At 53.5% G+C, this 20,422-nt stretch overlaps 2 protein-coding genes across 6 annotated transcripts in view; both read right to left on the reverse strand.

Moving 5' to 3' along the window:
* SETD2 (SET domain containing 2, histone lysine methyltransferase) overlaps positions 1-8,036 on the reverse strand; it is a 69,194-nt gene extending 61,158 nt beyond the window's left edge. The window contains exon 1 of the mRNA XM_075144382.1: positions 7,815-8,036. Coding sequence (XP_075000483.1) covers positions 7,815-7,852 — 38 coding nt within the window. The 5' untranslated portion in view covers positions 7,853-8,036. The remainder of the gene's footprint in view (positions 1-7,814) is intronic.
* Positions 8,037-11,430: 3,394 nt separating this feature from the next.
* Positions 11,431-20,422, reverse strand: part of KIF9 (kinesin family member 9) — a 28,608-nt gene continuing 19,616 nt past the window's right edge. For 2 of the 5 annotated variants that reach the window (XM_075144386.1, XM_075144384.1), the window contains 5 exons: positions 18,484-18,692; positions 16,651-16,830; positions 14,863-14,978; positions 12,385-12,489; positions 11,431-11,743 (listed from right to left, as the gene is read on the reverse strand). In XM_075144386.1, coding sequence (XP_075000487.1) covers positions 11,636-11,743; positions 12,385-12,489; positions 14,863-14,978; positions 16,651-16,830; positions 18,484-18,692 — 718 coding nt within the window. In that variant the 3' untranslated portion in view covers positions 11,431-11,635. The remainder of the gene's footprint in view (positions 11,744-12,384; positions 12,490-14,862; positions 14,979-16,650; positions 16,831-18,483; positions 18,693-20,422) is intronic. The other 3 variants (XM_075144385.1, XM_075144387.1, XR_012672759.1) reach the window with 3 other exon arrangements.

A 20,422-nucleotide genomic window follows, 5' to 3' on the forward strand; every position in this document is an offset into this window, starting at 1 on the left:
ATACCAGAAAAATAATTTCAGTATTTGAATCCTGCTGAAAAGCAAGTGGCTACACCCAGCTCCCACAGAATACAAGGCTCGAGTTATACCAACGCTTCTCTACAGCATTCCTCTGCAGCAACAGGGGAAGCAGAGGAAGGCAAGGAACCTGAAAGCATACTGAATTTTTTTGAAAAACATAATAATCAGAAATATCTAAGCTGACTTACGATCATTACTACCAGCGACCAGCACAGGGCTTCACTCTTGGCAGAGAAGTCAGCAGCTCGGGCTGCCGCGTATCCGCTGGACACGCAGAGACTTTGAGGCTTCAGCTGACCTGAGCAATGGCTCTGGGTGATCAGGTCTGTGTGCTAAAAAGGGGAAAAAAAAAAAAAAACAACCCACAGAGCAGAAAGGCAATGCCCCTCCCTCGGAGGGCAGGCCCAAGGTGGGGAAGGACGCGCTCCCCGGGGCTGAGCGGGACCCCCGGGCAGCCCAGCGGCTCCCAGGCAGCCCCCAGGCTACACCGCATCTTCTGCAGGTGACTTCTCACCCGCTGCGTTTCTGGACTGGATAAAAATGTGGGGGTTTCCACCCCTCCTTCACCTCCTGTGCCCGTCAGCAGGGACAGACCTTCAGCAGGTATCACCATCCCGCTTCACCTGCGGGATTTTCCTTGCATGGGCAAGCAAATTCCTAAGCTGACCTTATCAAGGCATCGCCAAGCCTGCATGACAAATACCCCCCTCGGCACTGCAGGCCATCTTTGTCTCCTAAAATGCCTTGCAAATAAAGACTTCTACCTGTTGCGGCGTGCAGGCGGGGCTTGCAGAAGTCTACCCGCTTCAAGAGAAGGCCAACCACAGCGGTGGTGGCCCCGCTGGTGGCCGTGGGGAGGTCTCCCATGACCCAATGAGCCTGGTGTCACCGGGTGAGGTGGAAACATCCGCTCTGCCCGCGCTGGGACGCAGTCGGATGCGTGCCACCCGCAACGCCCGGCGAGGAGATGTGTCACCTTAGTGGTCCCCAGCATCCTCTTCTCCCCAAAACAGAAAGCAGGCAGGAGCAGTCCTGTCCCTTGCACCCCAAGCAGGAGAGGTTCTTGAAAGATATATCCTACAAGCCTCACACGGAGGTAAAAACATTAAATTTTAGTGTACTTTTTCACCTGAGTCGCCCTAGCGAGATCACCTTATAATTCACAAACACGCATATAACGCCAAACGCTTCCATAATTCACCATATTGAAGTCTGCGTTCACAAAATGTCCCGTCCTTACCCCAAACTCACCCCAAGTTTACCAAGAAGATACTTTCCCATAATCAGGTATCCCTAAATTCAGACTTCAAAGGGTAGAAACCACAAGCAGCACTGTGCTCCCCGAAACCCTTTGTTGTCTCAGTGCTGTAAATAAAACGCTGCAACACCCAAGCCAAGCTTAAGGTTGCTGCTTTAATATAAAATCCTTAACATATTAATTTCTTACGCGATTATAGATGAAGTTTAATCTTCTATTACAAAACCTGCCCGGCAGGTTAAGTCAGCAGCGGGAGACATCTTGGGAGCCGCTCTCAATTCAATGAAAGAAAATAAACCCAAGCTCCCCACAACACCAACTCCTGGAGAATCGAGAGCTTTAAATCAAACTATTTCAGAGAGATTAAACCCAGCCTAACACGGCAAGAAGAAATGAGAGCTAATGAGTGAAAACCTGCACCCTGCTATCGCTCTGCAACATCGCGGCCGGTTGCTGTGGCAATGCTAAACACAAGGTGATACCAGGCAGGGAAATTACTGTAGGAAGAGATAAATTCCACCCCCTTCATCCTCCTTTATACCTTTACTTGCAATATAAGCGCAAGTTGGGAATGGGCTGCGCAAGCAAACTCCAAAGACTAGGCTCCGGAGTTTTTTTCTGTCAGACATCGATGCTACAGAAGGTTGCAAATGTTAAAAATAATTGTTTTCTGCTAACTCAGAATGACACGCTTTTTATTTCTAGCTGCAAAACCTCCGCCGATGCATTTCCCATAGAAAGGCGGTAATAGGATTACAACGTGATGCTGTGGAAACTGTAAAATCTTTGAGTGCTGGTGGGTAAAGCCAGCGGGAATCTCTGTTGGTCCTGAAAATGGTGTTTAAGGTTGAGCGTTGCTCAGGCTCCAGCTCCTTCCCCAGACCCAGCCCGAAGCCTCTTCCTCCCGTGTCAGTATTTCGGGTCAAATTCTGGCTCCTGACTCACGTTTCTCTTGAATTTCAGGTCCTGCTCCACATCAGCCGCCGGGCTCTCAGGGAGATGCTCTGGGGCAGATGGCAGCCTCTGGGATGGATCCCAAAAGGCTGAAGCTCGCTGGAGAGGGGCAGCTGCAGAGATGGAGCATTTTTATGGAAGTTTACAAAAAAAAAATTGGACAAGTCAGGAAAAAAGTCGGGGGGGGGGGAGGGGAAAGAAAAATTATCTTTTTCAGCACGTGTCCTATCAAACCTACAAAAACCAGAGCCACACTTTGACTATCTCAAAATTTTTTCTCCATGAATCCTACCAGTTCTGGCAAGGAAAACCGAAAACGAAGCGTAGCCCGGGATGCTGTAAAATGTAAAGAGCATCACCGTTCCCGACGGCGCTGCCTGCAGGGGTACGTGGCTGCGCCGACGCAGGCGTTAAACCACCAGCGATGATCCGAGCCTTTGGACAGCAGCGTTTTGGCTCCTAATCACTTCCTGCAGCGCCGAGGAAGTCGCACCAAAGCAGCTTGCACGGCTCCACCGGTACACCACGGCTTGGCTCGTTAGTAAATCTAAATTAATCATCTAACAAACAAAATGCAGCCAGTCTATTACTTGGGACGAAGGTCAAATACATATGGCAATCATATTAATTTTTCTTTATGTTTCTGTGTCTACTAAAAATAGGTGTTTAGAAATCCTCCCTCCCTCTCTGTCTAAATATACACACAAACATTATATTTAGAAGTCCATCAGCAGATCTCTAACACAGGGTGTCGAAGGAAGGCTGTCACCTATCCACTTTAAGCCCACTTTGAGCCATTGCAAGGAAAATATTGAATTGCAGAGGGAAAATTAGAAACAATTAAGAGAACCATCTGAAAGCCTTCTCCTTTCAAAAACCAGGGATTTCTCCATCTCTTTTCCGAGCGATCACCTAACCATCCTACTGAAGAGAGCTGAGTTTACATATTAGCCACTCTTGCATAGTAAACATGGAGCGTGTAATTATCCGTGCACGTGTTCGGGTGACTAAAGGTACATGGAACAACTTGGAACTCAAAATATATTGCCTGGGTAGCCTACAGCTGCTGAATTTCCTCATTTTTGAGAAACCCAACTGCTCGAGCACACCCTCCCAGGGAGGCATCCCGAGGCCACGACTTTCCCTGTCCCGTTGGCACACATCACTCCATCCTTAATCACTCCACCGTAGAGGAGCACCACCGATCCACAGATCTAAAACTTCAAAAACCGAAGGAGAAAAATATTCCCAGCATGCTCACAAATGGACAGATCCTGGAAAAATGCAGGGTTTTCCGATTTATAGGCATCTGAGTCGGCAGAAACCACAGGGACCTCAACTGCTTGAAGCCTAAATGTGCACCTATTTTTTTTTTCCCCTCCCTTTTTTAATTTCCCCTGAAGCTAAACACTGCAGATCTGCCCTGCCTTTGCTGCACGCCGCATTTCTGGACCGCAAGCAGATGGAAAAGGAGGAACGACGGAGCGATGGGTGGAAGCTGCACAAGAATCCAGGGCAGAAGGACAAGCCAAGAAGTCCTCCTCCCTCAAAACCCCACAACGATAAGACCCAGAGTTGGGTACCAAAAACCAGGGAGAAGACGACTTCTTCAAGACCAAAGCTACAAACCTCCGGCTTCGTTTTTAAGAGAACTGGGCAATGGTACCAAAAACGTCTCTGGATGGAGCACGAAAAAGGCAAGAGAAGAGCGGAATGGGCAGTGCTGCACGGCATCCACATCTCCTTCCTGGAGATACCCAACCTGGAGATAAACGACCTCATTTAATTTGGCTCCACTGCAAGCAACCAGCCTCAGAAAGTTCGGGTCCAGCTGGGAATTTTCCTAAGATGACATCAAAAATAATAAACCCAAGTGAGAAATTTTTCTGATAACTTACTGGCCAGCCAGGCAAGCAAGTGAAGGTCTCCTCCCACGACCAAGACAAATTCAGACGTATAAAGAGAATTTTCTTTAAATAAACTGACTTTTCAGAGACATTAAGGCTTAAGCACGGAGCTGAAAAACCCTCAGGTACACTCAGGCAGCGAGAGCCAAGTTTCTGCCTTACTGCTTTCGATTTCACACCCCGTGGGACCATCATTAGTCTCCTTAATAAAGGGGAGGAGCGTTCGAAGGGAAATGCAGGTGTAAAACCGAGCCTTTCCCTTACATTAGCATCTCCCCAACGGATTAGAACAACACGCTCAAGGACCCGAATTTGGGTATTTAACCACAGTACGTTTGCCAGGAGCTTCTGCCTTGCACTGAGGGCACCGACGTTACTGATCGTTTTCCCTAGAGAAAAGCAGAAAACAGAATCCAGATGCCTACGAGAAGCAAAAAATAATCAAGTCCCGAAGTGGCACGAACACTCAACTGCCCACAAGCCTCCACAGCTGCAACGCACATTAAAAAAAAAACGTAATAATAGCCACAACCAAAAACCTGAAGTTTTAAGACTGTTTGAATCCGTATCAAGTCACATTAACAAAATCATTGGGGTGTTGAATGCACTGGCCCTAAACCCCGACCCCACCAAACCACCCAAGCGCACCACCAAGCCCCACCAGCGTCACCGGCCTGTGGAGATGCGGGATGACAGGAGGACCATCTTTCCCCAAAATGGAGCTAAATTCAAGGTGGGGAGGTCTACCTGCAGCAGAGTGCAGAAGCAGCAGTGGATAAATACATTTCGGCCGTAGGGTGTGCAAGGGAACCTGCCGCAGCACCTTCGGTTTCCATCGTAACACGGAGACACCAGCTGAAGATATCCCCAGGAGCATCAACCCGATCCAGCTCGCCCCGTGCAACGACCCCACCAACGTGTCACTTGTTTGAGAGGGTCCTTCACCATCGGTACGCAGCAGCCAGGGACGATCTCAGTATCTTCTCGAAGGAAGCGCTCGCTCGTCCCAGGTTTGCCTGTATCGGCTGCATCACTACAGCTCTAGTAACGGCACGAAGAGATGAAGTTTCTTTTGCTCGCAGTCTACGATACAAACATCCATCAAGCAGGTCCAGGTTGGCGTCGGGCAGCTCCACAGAGAAGCTGCAGACTTTGCGTGGAGCTTGGCGGCGGCTCCAAGCTCAGGGACCCAGGCTGGCCCCAATCTGAGCACCCAAAGAGGCAAGGAGAGCTGGTTTTGCTGGATGCTGAAGTTCTCAAGAACCTGAGCTCTGGCTGCCAAGTGGGACACAGAGAGAACCGACCAGGCAAAAGCCAGCTGAAGTTTCTTTGCTAGTAGGAAAACTCCGGTAAACGCCATCAGCACGTACTCAAGTCACCTGTAGTCCAGCTCCTCGACTCAACCACCCACGTCCTACAGCCAGCGCGGAGCTCCGTCACAGCAACAACGATGCCCCATCCCTGGAAGTGTTGAAGGTCAGGTTGGACAGGGCTTTGAGCAACCTCATCTAGTGGAAGACGTCCCTGCCCACGGCGGGGGGATGGATCTTTGAAGGTCCCTTCTAACCCAAACCATTCTGTGAATAATTCCCATGAAAAATAAGGCTGAGCCTGCCGATTTACCAGGCTCCGACCAACGCTCTCCAAGCCCTCGCGTCTCACAGCAGCACAACTCTAACGCTATGAGCTACAAAAACAACTCCTCCAAAAGACGAACCATGCACAATTCTTCTTCATCACACCCGCAGCAGCCACGGGACCGGGGGAAGCCACGTCCCGCAGCCATCACGGTTTGTTTTAATTGCACTCTCTACTGCGGCAGCCGACCACGCTTTGGAAAGACCCTCGAGAGCGAGGAAGGAGATGATGAACCTCGAGGTACCCCTGCCTCTGAAGAAAACCATCGCTGAGCTACTGCAAATAATCTTTTTCTCAAGCTAAAAGCACACGCGCTGGGAAGAGCACGTCCTAAATAAGACACGCCATTAACGGAGCAGCGAACGCGACTCCCGGGCTTCGAGGCAGGCACGGGGAAACAAGGCTCCTAAAAACATCTGAACGCCTCCCGACAGTTTTCAAAGTCCCAACCCAGAACGCACGCCCCAAGAAAACCCCGAAGTCAGACCAATAAATTAGTATTTCTTTTAAAAAGTCATTCTGGCTTCTTTCAAGAGCCCAGGTTTGCGACACTCGAGATTGTTTTAGCCAACAAGCGGCAGCGTGATATAACCTGTACGCTTTTAACCGTCGAGCTCAGTGTGACGCTTGGTTTGACACCAAATACCACGTGCCACCCCAGCCCACGGGGACAGGATCCCTCACGCTCTAAACTCAAAAGGTGAAATACCTAAATCAGGCTAAAACTTTCTGGACCGATAGTAGCATCATTTGAACCCGGAGGGTCGCTCAGGATATGGGGCCGTAGCTCCCCACCGGGGTTAAGCTCACGTAAATCAGGTGCAGGGCTTACTCCAGGCTCTCCCGTCCCGGGAGAAAGGCAGGAGCCACGTCTAGCAAAACACAACCTGGATTCAAAATGAAATCCTTCGTCCCTCACTAATTTTAGAAGGCTCGGCCGCAGGCATCGTGTCAGCTGAAACAGATCCTCAGCTGCTCCAGGTGGGCACAGACAGAACTCGTAGCATTCGCTCAAAAAGGTTTGCTCTGTCGTCCTTGCTCAAAACGCGCCATTTTTAGCTTTGCCTCCAATCCAACCGTTGCACGGAGGTGTGCTACACGCCAGGTGTCTGCCTCCTTCCACCCCAGAGCCGCCAAGTTTATGAAGCACCCGAATCCTTCGCGAAGGAAGTCTAAAAATGTAAAAATAGCGTTCAGAACCAACAAGAAAGGGGGGGGGGGGGGGGGGGAAAGAAACCCCACCGCTACCAGCAGGAACTGAATGGCCTGCTCAGAAGCAGCGATAAAGCCGGGGGCCCTGGCGCGGTGCCGGGGGGGTTAGTGAAAATCCCCAGCGGCGAGGAGAACCAGAGTTCACCGGCCATTAGGCTGCTCTCCCCCCTTGCGCCTGGCTCCTTCCTCCTGTCAGAAAATGGGGTCAGGGCAGGGGCCGACCCGGGGCTGTTGGAGGGAGGATTCAAAGGGCAAAATAAACACGGGACTCGGTAACTCCTCCGCACACCGGGAAAAATAATAATAATAATAGTAATAAAGGTGAGGAAAAATGGCCCCCCGGGGAGGCCGGGACACGTCCGCACTCACCGCCCGGCCTCCCTCCGCGGGGCGGGCGGCACCGCGCAGCCCCCCCGGGCCGGGGGCCCGGGCCCCGCCGCCCCCCGGGCAGGGGAGGGAGGGCAGGGCAGGGGCGGACCCCCGCCACCCCCCGGCAGCGCCCGCCGCTCCGCTCCGCTCTCCCCCCCCCCACGCCGCGCCGCCGCGCTGCCCGGCCTCCGCCTGCCGGCGCCCGGCCGCGGCGCTCACGCGAGGCCGAGGACGCGCGGCCTACCCCGGCCGCCCGCCCGCCTCGCCCCGGGGAGGGAGGGAGGGACGGAAGGGGCAGCGGCGGCGGCGCCCCGGCCCCCCCCAGCCCCGGCCCCGGCAGCTCCCCGCGGGGCGGGCGGCCCGGCGCAGCGCGGCTCGGCTCGGCCGGGCCCGGCAGGCCTTAGGCCGCGGCGGGGGGAGCGGTCGGGGCGGCCGCCGGCGCGGCCCGCGCTTACTCCGGGGTGGGGTGCTCCGGGTCGTAGAAGTCCCCCATGGTCGGGCGGCCGCTGTCGGGGGCAGGCGCGGCCCCTCGGGCGGGCAGGGCCGGGCCGCGCCGCGCCGCGCCGCGGGGGAGGCCCCTCTCCGCCCTCCGAGCCCGGCGGGGGCTCGGCTCCGCCGCCGCCGCCTCACATCCTCCGCCGGGCCCCGCGCTGCAGCGGCCGCCGGCGGGGCCCCGCCATCCGCGCCGTGCCCTGCCCTGCCCTGCCCGCCGCCCGCCGCCGAGTCCGCCCCGGCCGCCCGGCTCCTCCCCGCCGCGCCGCCGCGCCGCCGCTCCCCAGCCCGCTGCCGCTGCCGCTCCGCTCCCCCCGGGCGGGCAGCGGCGCCGCCGGGGACGGGCCGGGACCGGCCGCCGGATCCCCGGGGTCTGACCGGGATCAGGCAGGGCATCACCGGGGCCACACCGGGATCAGCCGCGGCACCCCCGGGATCTCCTCGGGATCACCCCGGGATCACCCCCGGGATCACGGGGGCCACACCAGACACCAGGACCGCACCGGGACCACACCGGGATCAGCCACGGCACTCCCGGGATCTCCTCGGGATCACCCCGGGATCACCCCCAGGATCACGGGGACCACACCAGACACCAGGACCGCACTGGGACCACACCAGGATCAGCCACGGCACCGCCGGGATCTCCTCGGGATCACCCCCGGGATCACGGGGGCCACGCCAGACACCAGGACCACACCGGGATCAGCCACGGGATCAGCGAGATCTCCCCAGGATCACTGGGACCATACAGGGATCAGCAACGGGATCACCGAGATCTTCCCAGGATCACTGGGACCACACCAGGATCTCACCAGGATCACCAGCACGCCGGATCACCCACAGCAGCCCAGGATCACCCCAAGGATACCAGCACCCCGGGGAACTGGGATCACCAGCACCCCCAGGATCTCCTGTATCCCGGGGCAGCAGAACCCCAGGATCACCCACAGCCCAGGACATCAGCACCCCTGGGATCACTGGCACTCCCAGATCACCCCCAGGATCACCAACACCCCCAGGACCTCTCCTGGGATCACTGGCACTCCTGGATCACCCCCAGGATCACCCTGACTCCTAGACACTGGCACCATGGGACACCAACACCCCCAGGATTACCAGCACCCGGGATCACTCCCGGGACACTGGCACCCCAGGACAACCCCAGGATCTCCCCCAGGATCACGGGCACCCCCAGGATCCCACCCGGGACAGCCCTGGCATCACAGCCCGGACACCGGCACCCCCCAGGTCCCCGCCAGCCGCCCAGAGCCGCTCTCCCGTGCCCACCCGGTCCCCTGCTCTAGGGGGGACCCAGGTCTCCGCTCCCCAGGGCGGTGCCTGTCCCCTGGCCCTGCCCGCGCCCAGGCCGCGTTTCAGAGACAAACGCCACAAAGTCACTAAAAACTGCTCTTGTCCTTTCAAAGGTGGTTTTATTTCACCAACTTCCCGAACCCCAGGGAGAGCTCCTCCAGTGAGGCGGTGCCACAGCACCCCAGGATGCCCGCCTGCTTTTGGGGTGCGGTACGGACCTTCCTGCTGACGCGGGAGCCTCAAAATGACATTTGCAGCATCCAAAATTGAGATTTCTTGCTTTTTTTTCCAGATTTGGGACCACGGCGCGGGCAGCAGCGGGGCAGGGACCTGCGGGGATGGGGTGGGTGGCACCGCGCAGCACCCGCGTGGAAGCACGAGGGGGAAGCAAAGGAGGGGTGGACGGAGGAGAGGGTCGCAGGAAGGCTTAGCTCAGTTCGTGTGGAAGCGTTTTCTTGGGAAATTCAGCCTGCGTTGAATTTCCAGCAGCCTTACAAGCCTTGAGAAATTGATAATTACAAAGAAAAGGTGATTTCTAGGCTGTTATCCAGAGCACTTCTGGGGAGCAGGTGCCGTTACAGTAACAGAAGTGAGCTGCAACAAATTAAACCAAACCAAACAGCTTGGACTAATTAATCTTCCCAGCGTTTCATGTAAACGGGGGCGGCCTGTGGAAAACCTCCAACCCAGGATGCTTGAATTCAGGGATGCTCCCGCCATGGCTGGTGCCGGTTTTGGCAGCGGGGACTGTTTGTCCCCTATCCCGTCACTCGGCGGGGCCCAGCCAGCATCGCCCCGTAAAGCTCCAGCCTGCGGGTTTTCCAGTAACCCCAGTGATGTGCCAATGGGTTTTCCAGTAACCCCAGCGATTCACCAAGCTTTGGCCGTGGTGCACGGGTGCTGCATTTTGGGGCTTTCAGCATTATTCTTCCAGCTCCCCAAATAATTTCAAAGCTCTCGGGGCTCCACAACCTCCTGGAGGGATAAAGAAGCGGCTCCTGCCCACAGCGGTGCCGTTGGTGGTTACCGCAGCTCCGAACGCAGACCGCACCCTGCGCGTTCACCGCTCCGGCGAGCGGCACCCACCGGCTGCAGCGACAGAGGGCAAACGCCGAGGGCCACCTGAAACGCGTAGTAGACCTAAAAATCGTGGCTGACGCTTTTATTCCTTGCAGAGAGAAGAAGCAGAAGCCCCAAGGAGGAGCCGGACCCCAAGAGCTCCTTTAAGCCAAGCTTGCAGCGTGACCTGCACATATATACATACATATATATGGACCCACGTCCATATGTGGCTCCTCAGAGCCACGGCTGTGGTACAGGCGGAGAGGAGCGACGGGGGAGCCAACGCTGATGGCAGGTTAAGCTTGAGGCAATGCCTGCCACCACCAGAGCTGCCCGAGAGGGCGCGTGCTGCTGTCATTGCCCAGGCGAGTATTAAATTAATTTTTGTTGTTTCGTTACCTTCTCCAGGCAGATCCGTACGCCCAGACATCAGGGCACCCAGCGGCACGGCCAGCCCACGCACGCGACTTGCCCTGCACCCCGGGCGAGCTGGGCGTTGGAGGGAGCCCTGCGAGATCTCGCGTCTCTCCTCATTTTGGGAAATCGCAGGACCGGCCCAGCTCTGCCCCGGCAAGACTGGTGTGATCCGGAACCATTTGCAGCAGCCGGAGGAGATGGGACTCTCTTGGCTGGATATTTAGTACACAAACTTCCCTGGCATGTGCCAAGCTGGAGTCAGCCTCCCACCCTCCACTGGTGCTAGAGGAGGAGGAGGAGGACTTCCAGCAGGCCTTCAGCACACTCTGCTCCGCAGGCGAAGATAACAACAGCCTGGCGAAGCAGCGCGGTATCGTCTGGAGCTTTCCAGTTGCTGGGCACCGTGATCTCCCTCTGGATCTGAATCGCCTTCCCAGAAGGCAGCGGGCAGACGCTGCCCTATTCCTGCCGCACTGGGGTGGGGAGGCTGCCATCAACCAACGCCAGGCAGCTGATGGAAACGCTTCTCTGCTGCGTGCGCCTCCCCGGGAGAGCAAACGCCCCGGGGTTGCTTCGGTCCAAGGGAGGACTCTCACCCAGACTCGGCTCCTCTGGATCCACCTCGAGAGCGTCGAGCTAGCCAAGATGTGACTCGACACTCTGTCGAGAACGGGCCCAGGCGGCCCTCGCCTCCAGCACCGGGAAGGAGGGAGGCAGAAGCAGCCCAGCTCTCTGTCGTGACGCTGCCTTTTCCAGAGACACTCAGAAAAACAAGCGTTGCTATTTGAACTCCCTGGCTTGCTTCCTGTCTAAACAGCGGGTTTGATTACCAATAACTGTCAATTACCAATAGCTGCACAAAAGTTGGGTGGTGCGTTTTTTTTTTCCCTACTGTTTATTTTTGATAAATCTATTGTGGACATGAACGCAAGGCACTTTCTGAGGTGACGCTGCTTATTGAATGCTGGGTTCCAGGCTGAGCCCGAATCCACTACATGATGTGCAGAAAGGACAGGGGTTTATTCTTCCCAGCAGCTGTGATGAGCCCGGGTTTCTTGCGCATTCGCTCGAGGGACGACATGGTTCTGGTGTACGTGTGCTGGCAACAGAAAACAAAAAAGGACAATTAACGTGAGCTCAGTTTTCAGAGCAGAATTCTCACCTGTAAAAGTTTTTTTCCTGAAAAAAAAACCAAACACTTCCCAACCTTCCCAAGTGGTGCTGGGAAAAGCTGCCCAAATAAGCCCCATCACACCAGCATTGCTCTACTGGTGGCAGATCCCGGCAGGCTCAAAGGAGGGCACAAGAAGCCCTGGGAAATTCTCCTCCCGAGCACTGAAGAGCTGGTTTTGAGATGTTTTTCTTAAAAATGCTTACTGATAGAGTTGTGCAGCCCTGTTACTCTCATAAACACCTGATCTTTTTGATCCTGCTAAGCTCAGGGCCTCGGTGGTATCTTAAGGTGAGCCCTTGCCAGGAAGGAAGTAGAAGTGAGAAGTGCTGAGATTGGTTTTTAGCAGAAGACCAGCACGGGATGGGGCCTTTACATCAGCCAGAGACAGAGAACATTTCAAAGAGCTTAGTTGTGCTGCAGAACCAAACCAGCATCTCTCAAAAGGCTACGGCCAAAACAGCATCCGTTCCCGAAGAGTCCTACACCCCACCCAGCAGCGAGGCGCAGAACCGCTCTCCCGACACGCATCGGCAGGGGTACGTGGAACAGGGCCCAGCTGAGGTTACCTTTTGATCAGTCTTCATTTTCGCCTTGTAGAACGAAACTGAAGCTGGGCAGGCTGGCAGCGTTCTCTCCTGCATCCGCTCAAACCTCTCCTGCTCGTCTTCCTCCTGCCAGCAGAAAGACAGACCCCACTCCATGTGAAAAACACACGTCTGGAGACACAGAGGTCAACCGATCCCGTTTGCCGCGTTGAACGCCGATTCAACAATCTCTCCGAAGCCTCAGAAGTGCGAGGTCCCCCCTTCCCACGCCTTAGGTGAGCAGAATTGGGCAGGACTTTGGGCAAAATCCATCTGCAAGTGCAAAGCCCCAAAGGGAGTTCCCTCAGCTGTCTTCTCATGGCCACGCTCTGCCCATAACTCCCCACAGGACAGCCTCCCTTCCACTGCAAGATAATGTCACAGCTTGAAGGAGGTCTGAGCTTCAGCGTAGTCTCCCCTGAGCCCAGCTAGCTGACGTCCATGTCCATGCTTCTCTAGAGAACCATCTGGAAGGTGGGAGCGCACTGAAGAGGAACATGGGTTGAATGGAAGTGTGATTTTTTAAGATACCAGCTTGTGTATAACGTTTTCATGCCAGATTTGAGGATAGCTCTAGCAGGTTCTTAGGTCACTCTCTGTGGCAGTTCGTGAGTAGCCTGGAGAAGGTTAGAGGTCTTTTCCAACCTTAATGATTCTCTGATTCTAAGGTGACGGTGAAATTCTGGTATGATAAAAGGCAGGTGGCCAAACCGAATCAAGCCAAAAGTAAAAGATGCACGCGCTGGAGAAATGGGTTAGAACAGTAAATGAAGAGCCAGTCTGGAAAAGGGAAAATGGTTCTAAGTAGGAAAGAAACCTCCAGAGAAAAACGAGGTGGTTCCCTCCCAGACCCAGTATGGGCCTTAGCATGGCCAGTGACACTGACTGGGAAGCTGCAGTGCATTGCCCAGTAAAAGGAACAAGAGAAGAAACCAGCACTGAGCAACATTACCAGGGTCACTATCCTCCGCCTGAAGTTTTCTGCCTGTAACATCACCAACTTGACACAGCTGCAAAGCATTGCTAAAAGGCATGCTTCATTCATCTTTGGGGTTATAACTGATGTGATGACAAGAAATCCAGGGCTGGAAACCATTAAGGGAGTTTCTATGAATACACTGAGTAACTTGGGTTAGTAAAAGTGACTAGTGATGGATTTCCTCTTTTCCCCAAAGAGTGACATCCTGGACCCATGCAGTCAGTCAGGGTTTTCCTGTTGACCTCATTAGGTGCTTTATTCAAAGGGGTTTGGGTTGGGTTGGTTTTTTTGCTCTTTCCCATACAGGTCTGCACCTGTAGCTGAAATCTTCCACAGTCTGGTAGATCACAACATTCTGTTCAAAAGTAAACTCACTACATTTTTTTTTCCCCCTCACATCATGTTTGTTATTCATACCCTCAAGGGAACTAATTCAGTAGGATGGGAAGAACCTGTCTCTTATCAGCTTTAAAACCCCTCACATGCCTTTCCAGAAGGGAGTAAAGAAAAAGCTTCACTGAGATTTACAGTCAAAATAATCAGACACCTAGAGACAAAAGAGTTCCTTTTCTGTTTTCCTTCTAAAGAGCTAAAGCCATCCGGTCCTGCACTACACGTTGGCTAGAAATGGGGCTGTGCATTTAGGAAATGCAGCTCGCACCCTGCTTATTCTCTTTCCCAAACACCTGTGGGTGCCCCCCGCTCCTGATGGGGATGGGCTCCTGGGAGAGATGGACCTAGGACCTGTCCCCACAGGCTGTTCTCTGCGATCTGCAGAGGTTAAGCAGCAATAATGGAGATGTGTTACACCTACGAAGTGCTGATTCCCCCTTGCAGCCAGGGTGGGATCTCCCTCCTTGCCAGGCATCACTTCATCATGTCAGACAGGGTGGAAGCACTGCCACCACATTGCTATCAAACAGCATGAAGGTTCTGAGTCTGACATTTAACAGTGAAGGACAAAACCTGGCATGACTTCAGAGGAGAATAACGCAAAGAAGTCGTCTGGTAAATGAGAAGCTTAAGAGAAATATGCTTTGTCAGGAATGACAAAAGACCCTGGCTACCCCAAAGTGGTGGTTTCTAAACAGAGGGCTGGCTGAGTACCAGTTGCCACAACACGAAACACAATAGTTTAGCTGTAAACATTACAGATCATACAGACTGGAAACAAGCCTCCCAGCTACCCCTCGCACCTCTGGGCAGTTCGCCTGATTACTGATAGTCAGCAGATGACTGGGTACTTCAATCACTCTGTCCTATTTTAGCCTCTTAATGGTAAAGCTGATGTGAAAGCAAGATGTATCTCCAGATAGTTGCTCTCTGCATCATAGCAGATAGCATTTCAACGCCAGCCACTCTGCTTAGAGAACGGGGCAGAGTTGCCATGCCCTCCTCCTCCCACGGGCTTAGTTATGCCCTCATTACCATGCCACGTGTGGCTATCAAGGAGAATAAGCAGAGCTGCCAGGACAACTCACCAGGCACATGACTCTGTTTATAGGAATCATTCCAGGTCTGATGTTGCCACCGGGCTTCAGAGCTTCCTGCACATCCTTGGGGATAAGGAAGGACTCGCTGTACCAGATCTCAAACTCTGCAAAGCAAAGCGGGGGGCAATACACAGGGCTGTAATGACCAAAGAGACGAGGGTGGATTGCTTGTCTCCCTGCCCGTGGGTCAGTCGGGACCTCAGTGCTCTTAAACTCTCAGACAGGACCTGAGAACTCCAAGCTCTTGACTTTCAAACTGTTAGAAGAGTTGGTTAAAAGGGACAGAGCACCGTCAGCTGGCACCGGCCGTGCTGAGGCAGGCTGCTGCCTGTCCGTGCTGCTTGCGAGGTGGCTGGGACGTGGTGGCTGGCCCCGGGGACAGTCCCCTGAGCTCGTGCAGCCCGAGAGGTGGCTGGCCGCGAGGTGGCACTGCTCCCGCGTCCCGGAGACCCGGAGCCATCCCGCCTGGAGCTTGCCATTTTGGGTGGTCAGCACATTCGGGGGTCAGATTTCAATTCCCAACGCTAAAGAAGTACAGCCGCTCTCCATCCCGTAATAGCCGGTGATAACACACAGCAGGTGCTGCCGCGCAGCAGGAATTCCGTCCTTATTAATACTGGGCATTTCCCAGACACCTGCTGCGCAGTGGCTGTGTCTGCTCCATTCCGCTGGCACATTTCCCCGTGGAGCGGGAGAGCCCACAGCCCCCGAGGAAGGCTGTGCTGCCCAGGAGGGACCCCGGGAACGGAGCCGCTTTCTGCCGTGGGAGTCGTGAAGGATAAACAAGGTTAAACGCAGAGCCCTGCTCTTGCGGCACGGCGGACATGATGCAACACCACTGACTTTTTACCCTGGTTTTAGCTCTGAGATGACCTCTTCGCTCTGGGATGACACAGATATTGAATGAGTCCATGCCTGTACGTTTAAACAAACAGCAAACATCTGGAGCACCCACAAAATGCCAAACCCGGATTCAACACAAACCAGTGCCAAAGTTTCTGCACATTTATGATTTGGCCCTGTCTATCTCCTGGAACAAGCCACACATTTCTTTCAGCGTGGGATGCACTGATGGATACAAGTTGTGCTCTGGCAAGTTTGTAGAAAATAAAGTGTTGCCACGTGCACAGCATCCAAATGTTTGGGACACTGGCATTCGTACACCTACTGTCTTCCATCATACGGGACAAATCCTGAGATACAGCAGGACTGCACTCTAACTGAGCGGCCTGCAGTGGAGCACACCACAAATTTGCACGGATCACCCTGAGCAGAGGTGTGACTCATCACCACAAGGGTGGTGCTTGTGAAGAACACGCTAAAATGACCAAGCTCTGCTTCCTGCCAAGGCACCCGTGCTGCAACTCTGGAACCTGAATCTCACAGGGGTAACAGAGGAGACATCTGTAGTCCGGAGCCAAAGCCCTGGCCCAGTGCAGTTCCTTAGCCACCACCTCTATTAAATGAAATCAAGGGTGAGAACCAGGGCCATCAGTAGGAGCATTATTGTCAACTTCACTGTGAAAGGCTTTTACCCACAGCATTGCATCTAGTGGCATGACCGAGGAGCAGTATATCATTATCTGTGAGAGAGAATCTGCAAAATTCAGTGTTATGTCAAAAAAAAAACCCACCCAATAAAAAACAAGTCTGGAAGGCAACAAGAAAAATGACAAGAGAGGATGACGGACTTGGCTTGTGCTTCAGCACTGAGCTGCTATCAAGCTTCCCAGCTAAACTGGAGGCTGTTCAGAAACTGCCCTGGGGAGCCAGTACCTGAGATGAGTTTGTTCCGGCACTGGTCCACTAGATGCTGGCAGTACTGGATTTCCGCCTTCAGGTCCTGCAGTTCAGCGTAACCAGACCTGTACTCTTCCTTCAGGTCTTTCAGCTTCATGATGAGTGAAAACTCCTTCTCATCAATTATGATCTGTCCTTTCTCATCAACATACTCTCCTGGAGGGTAAGAAAAGGAAACGAAGGTTTCTCATGAGGGTGAAGAGGGACGAAGAACAGTCATTATACTTTGAACCACACGGTAGTTACCCAGTTATACTGAGGTTAACCACACAATTGACATTTCCTTAGACATGCTTTCTGCAAATACAGTGTCGGAGTGGTGTGGGGCAGAAATCACCGCTGAACTCCTGAACCCGCTCAGACATCATTCCTCCCTGAACTGGGACATGTGCAGATGAAGAGGGGGGACCGGGCTCCGCAGAAAGACACCCACATGACAGCCTGCTGGAGGGTATCACTTCGGGCTTTTATGGCTGCTACTGAAAAACTCCCTGGGCAGCCATGGTAAGGGGTTTTGAGACAAAGGGCTGCTCAGCCTTTGGGGACAGTTAAGCCAGTGCTACTTCCCTGTGATAAACATCTCTTGTTCTTAGTTTCCCTTAAATCAGTTTATTCCTGTGGTTTCCAGCGTCCACAATAAACCACCCGTTGGCAGATGTCGTCATGAAGAGCAAAGGCCCAAAAGAAGTAGTAAGTCCGTGAAAAGACAGGCCCTCACTTCGATATGGATTCAAGCTGATTTGCTCGTCATTTAGCCAAAAGAGCTTTGCATCTTGCAGGATCAGACCCTATGGGAAAAGGCCCCTTGGAAAGCATGGTCATAAAAAGTCTCTCTATAGGAAGAGAAAAGGAAACCAGTAGAGCAGCATTCACGCTGGGTCTGACTCTCTGGCCCTCATTCGCTAGTCAGGGCCTGCTTGCTGGTGACCATTCTCTTTCTCTCTCATTCCCTCTTATTTCATGCTAATTGCCTGGCAATAGTTAAGGCAGTAGTTTCACAGAACTGAGTTGTTTTGCTGTCCTCCCTGCATGCAAGGAACACCACTGCTACTTCCTCGCCATCACACACAGAGCACTCTAGACCACTCTGCTATTAAAGCCATTTGTTTCAGATTTCTCTCCTTGCCCAGAGGCATTTCTTCTCCACTCCTCTGCAGAACGCAACAGCACCGACTCTTGGGAGCCCTGCTGCAGGGAGCACGAAACCTGACACACTTCCTAGTCTCATCCAGGCATATTCCACCTAACAAACATCTTGCCGCAGCAAAGTAGGAAGGCTCTTACTGCATTTTTTCCTCTTACAGTTTGGGATTCTACTGGGGGGCGGGGGGATTGAGTGAGCGGCTGCGTGGTATTTGGCTGCCTGCCAGGTTAAACCACGACACCTTCATAAACCAGACCCTGACCTAGATGAAATCAAGCTGTAGGAGATGCAGTACATCTCCACCACAGTAAGGGCAAGCCTGCTACCCGTGACTTCTGCACCGTACTGACCTGCATTTGTCAGCCGTACGCTGCCTAATCCATCAAAGCACAGGGTGAGGAATCAGTCTGACTGCAGCTCACCTCGCTAGCCTACAGTCTGAGGAGCACGACTCAGTGAGGCTGAAGTGTGGAGGACTCAGGTGGAGGCATCAGGTGGCAAACCACAAGGCCAGCTGCAGAGCTAGGGCGTAAAGCCCGGCCTGCCCCGCTGCCCTGGCAAGCAGCAGTGGTGATCTAGTGGTCTCACCACCAGAACTGCTCTGAAACCAGCAGCTCCCCTCTTCTGTCAGATTCTCGCTGGCCAGTCTCCACACAGCGACTTACCCTGCTGCCACCGCTCCTGTTTCTGAGCCTCCAGAGCCTTTTTGATGCCCTCCATCTCACGCTTGATGAAGTTGATCCTCTGCGCTACTGTACTGCTTCTCTTCTTCCTGGCAAGGAGGATGCTTTTGTTCTCTTTAAAGATCCGGTTGATCTCACTTCCGCACTCCTCCTTAAATTGCTCAAATGCCACTGGCTTGGATGGAGGGGAGCTGCAACAGAATTCAAAGAAAACACGCACACAGACATGGGGAGGTCAGATCGTTCTGCCCTGCAGCATGACACAGTTCATGGGAGTGGCCACAGCTGAGGTTTGTGGACGGCAGTTCAATGGGCTCTTTGAGGATCCCACTGTGCTAGCTGCACCCTGGTACCATCTCCGTGCCAACCTTCATATCCCCCTCCCCGTACTCCCAGAAGAAAGAGTTATTTACACAGAAACCACATTCCTCAGGAGATGCCTCAGAATTGAGTCTTCCCTGGAAAGTGGACCTTTAATGGTCTGAATTTTCAGAAAAATAATGAAAACTGTTCCTCTCTATTGTTAAACAGAAACGCCTTCGTTCTTTCCTCGTTGGATTCCCAGCACAGACCAGTCACCTCTGCCAACCAAACCCCACAGCTGCGTGCGTTGGCCAGCTCTACAATGCTGCCGCCCATGGCTTTTAAGTCTTGCTGATTTAGAAAGACTGAATTCAAAGTGGCATGTGTCAATCCTGACTTTTCTATGAAATGGCTTTGATGCAAACATGCCCCCACGAACACCAGCTCTTACTTCAACACAGACCACATTGGACAAAAGGAGAGTCCCTCAGGAGAATGTCACGCTCCCACGGATGCTGCTCTGTGCTGCATAAGGTTGTTCTTGGTGAGCGGGCTGGATCTGGTAGCAGAAGGTAGCTAGAAGTCTCCACATTCCTCAGTCCAAAGCAAATTCCAAAGCAAAACCCTGACTAACTACTGCCTTCCCCCGATTGACCTCTTAAGGGCATTTTCAAACTCCTGAAAGGCTACATGAGATTGCTTTCCGTGCCAAACTGCTGGCAAAGTGCTGCAAACAACAGCCACTGGGCACACTGCCACAGCTACAGCTCTGACAGCCAGCGACCGAGCTACTAAGCACTCTGGGTTGTGCCTTATGCAGCTGCAGCAGCAGCCTTCCCTGCCAGCCACAGGACTTTTAGAAGAATATTAAAATGCTTGCAGAGGACATGGAGGAACATGTTAAGGTGCTTCAGGAGTAAATTCTCCTGCGACAGCTTCACTGTGATGCTCTCCCTGGGCAGCAGGAACAAGGAAGGACTGGTCATCTACAACAGAGGCAACGGAGGTGTTCGTAAGACTTCAGAGCTGCGGCGCTTGCAGCTTGAGAGCTCTCAGCAAGAAAAGATGGCTGGTGACGGGAAAAGTGGTGTCCAGACTGGTTTGTGTGGGGTCCTGGCTGAGCTCCTGTCAGTTGAACAGCTTCATGCTGTTGAGAGCATCCTCCTGGAAAGAGTCCTCAGTCTTGGTAGCCTAAGCATTTTTTACCCCATCAACTCAATCCAAAAGGAAATGCAATTCCTTTTGTGCTGCCCTCCCATGCTAAATTCTTGTCGTGGTACAAGCAGATGACTGGCACGTTGCTGCGTTTTTGGCCATTCTCCACTCTTCTGCCTTGATATGGCACGTCCTGCCACGATCTCGTGCAGCTATTGACCCATTTTCACGACTTGCGGGGTTTTGTGGCTGGACGTGAGGTCTCTCCGCACTTTTACTACTAACCAAAGGGTGAGGAGTGCTGCAATTTCCAGACACTTTGCACTTAATAGGGCAACTGATCAGAGCTCAGAGCAGATGGGGAAGATGACCGCCACCAACACACTTTGGTACATAGCGTGTTCCTACAGCCACTGCTGTCCACAATGTATTTCTGCATCCAAGCAATGAAGATCTGTGAATA

The sequence above is a fragment of the Calonectris borealis genome, chromosome 2 (assembly GCF_964195595.1).
Source record: "Calonectris borealis chromosome 2, bCalBor7.hap1.2, whole genome shotgun sequence".
Classification (NCBI taxonomy): Eukaryota; Metazoa; Chordata; class Aves; order Procellariiformes; family Procellariidae; genus Calonectris; species Calonectris borealis.